General features: G+C 47.6%; 1 protein-coding gene across 1 annotated transcript; it reads right to left on the bottom strand.

Annotated features, from left to right (window-relative positions):
• Positions 1–1,027: 1,027 nt before the first annotated feature.
• On the bottom strand, positions 1,028–1,734 carry LOC116863803 (cytochrome c oxidase subunit 6A2, mitochondrial). The gene is made up of 3 exons (XM_032851144.1): positions 1,599–1,734; positions 1,294–1,430; positions 1,028–1,155 (listed from the first exon to the last, which is right to left on the bottom strand). Exons 1-3 carry the CDS (start codon positions 1,669–1,671, stop codon positions 1,072–1,074), a joined length of 294 nt encoding a protein of 97 aa, XP_032707035.1. The 5' UTR covers positions 1,672–1,734; the 3' UTR covers positions 1,028–1,071.
• Between the last annotated feature and the right edge of the window lie 595 nt (positions 1,735–2,329).

Here is a 2,329-nt window from a genome sequence, read left to right as displayed (position 1 = left end):
CCCTATTGCATGGAGCATTGGGTGTTATATGCAAACAGTGAATCATGGAATACTACATCGAAAACTAATGATATACTATATGGTGACTAACATAATAAAAAAAAAGAATTGCCTCATTAAATAAGGATGTTTATAACACATTCTTCTTCTATGAAAGAGCTCTAATTCAGGGACCTGAGTCCTGTTCTAGGAAGAATTGGGGTAACCTGTTTGTGGGCCTAGAAAACATTCTCTCACTTTTTTAGGTGACTGAGGCCCGAGATAATTTTTTTTTAGTGGTGCTATGAGTAGCATCTGGGGAGAAACCAAAGGAAGAACTCTATGTGTGTTTTGCTCATGGGGTTCAACACAAGCTTCAGGATCCTTGGTAATGGCAAATGAGCAGACTGTCCTAGGAGTGGGGTGAAATGTCCTGAACTTGTTTGAACCATTATCCCCCTTGAAGGAGGTCCCCAAAGACTTCCAAAAAGGAACGTCTGATGTCCCAGACCAATACAGAAGACACATCATGAGTGGTCATAGAGAATGGCTGAAATATTCCAAATCCAAAATTAGGTCATGATGCCTCACGCATAGGGCTGGAGATCCTCTGTTTGTAATCAAGGTTGTCTCCAGAAAGCCATAATTCACAGATACTGTCAGTGTGTGTCAAGCAAAAAGTGATCTGCAGCCTTGAGTTCCCAGAGGACCTCTGAGCAGGGGCCTCATTTAAGTAATTTATCTCTGAGAATCTCAGTTCCTCCTCTAGAGAAGAAGAAGTTCCTCCACTTGCTCCCAGAGATACTGTGAGGATTCAGTGTTATGTGAAAGACCTTTACAGCCCAGAACCCTAATTATTAATAGGTGAGCGAAAAGGAATGGATAGGGATCTCCCACCTAGTCATCAAGGACATTCCCTCCAGGACCTCCCAAATCATGGCCTTGGGAAGAATAAGTAGAGCACAGACTGCACTGTACATCTGCACCCAGTAGAGCTATTCTGACGCACCCCCACCCCCACCCTGCCGTCCCAAGGAGGCTGCAGACACATAGCTTCCACCTTTATTGCACCTGGTGACATCTTCCAGGGTCTCAGGACTGTTCATAGCCGGTGGGCAGAGGGTTGACACGGGGATTGTGGAAAAGAGTGTGGTTGCCGTCCCCCCAGGAGTAGGGCTGTGAAGAGAGGGAGAGTGGATTGTCAGCGCAGTCCAGGCCGAGGGGTTCTGCGTCCGTCCCCCACCCCCATCCCAGCACCCTTTGCCCACCTGACCCTCGCTCCCACCCTGGGGCAGAGGCCTCAGACCAGCATACCTTGGTGCGGATACGGAGGTGGTGGTAGGGGATAAACTTAGGGCGTTCGTGGTGGCCCGCGTGGAGCCAGGAGTTGAGGGTGCAGAGGGCCACGCTCGGCAGTGCCAGAACAAAGGTCAGGAGGCGCCAGGTGTTGGCTACAGAAGGAGGGGGGAAGCAGAGATGAGAGAGAAGTGGGGAGGCCAGGGCCTCTGAAGGTCAGAGTGGGAGCGTTGGTCTGTGGAGGTGTCACTGGACCCTGGAAGGCCAAAGAGGTGGGAGAGGGGTACAGGCAAGCCACAGGATCAGGTCTCAGCCAAACTCACCTCCTGCCCCTCCGTGGTCCCCCTTTGCTGCACTTGCCAAGCCCCGACTCAAGGACCTCAGAGGCAGAGCCATTGTGGTGGGTGAGAGAAGCTGGAAACTGCACTGTCCTTTTGCTCTCCTTCAGGGAGGCCTAGATTCTCCTCCCCTCCTTTTGGGCCAATCACCTGTTAAGTCTCTAACATGGGTGGCTATTTTTAGGGGTTTTCTATATTTAAAGTGAGGCCTTACTAGGCATGAGGTCCTTCTCTCTAGACAGCTGCTATTTGGTACCTCTTATTTTGGTAAGAGATGCTTAAAAAAACCAATACGCCACTCTTTTTATAGTTGCAGGGAGCTATTTCCTCTAATACTCTATTCCCAGTGGCTGACACACAGTTGGTCTTTAGTGACTATGTGTAAAATGAATTAAGTGGCTTTTGAATCTCAGTTTTTTCATCTGTACAATGTATAATAATTTATACCTTAAATGAAGCTTATGAAATTAAAGTAACAGGAATATGCACCTTAGTGTCTGGCATAAAACAGTAACTCAGTATATTTATTAGCCACAGTTCTTTGCAAAGAATAGAACTTACTCTAATTGGTTTTAAAAAGATAAGCAACTGAAAATCTTAGGTAGCTCACAGTGTCTCTGGTATGGCCAGAGAGGCCAGTAATCTGTGCAGCCAGAAACAAACTATTCTGTGGGCCAGCTGCTATGAGACACCACCACAATTTGTACTGTTGGACT

This window comes from Lontra canadensis, unplaced genomic scaffold, assembly GCF_010015895.1.
Source record: "Lontra canadensis isolate GAN:19392208 unplaced genomic scaffold, GSC_riverotter_1.0 scaffold3237, whole genome shotgun sequence".
NCBI classification, from domain to species: domain Eukaryota; kingdom Metazoa; phylum Chordata; class Mammalia; order Carnivora; family Mustelidae; genus Lontra; species Lontra canadensis.
Note: the sequence above shows the minus strand (reverse complement) of the source record. Positions and strands in the feature narration are given on the sequence as shown.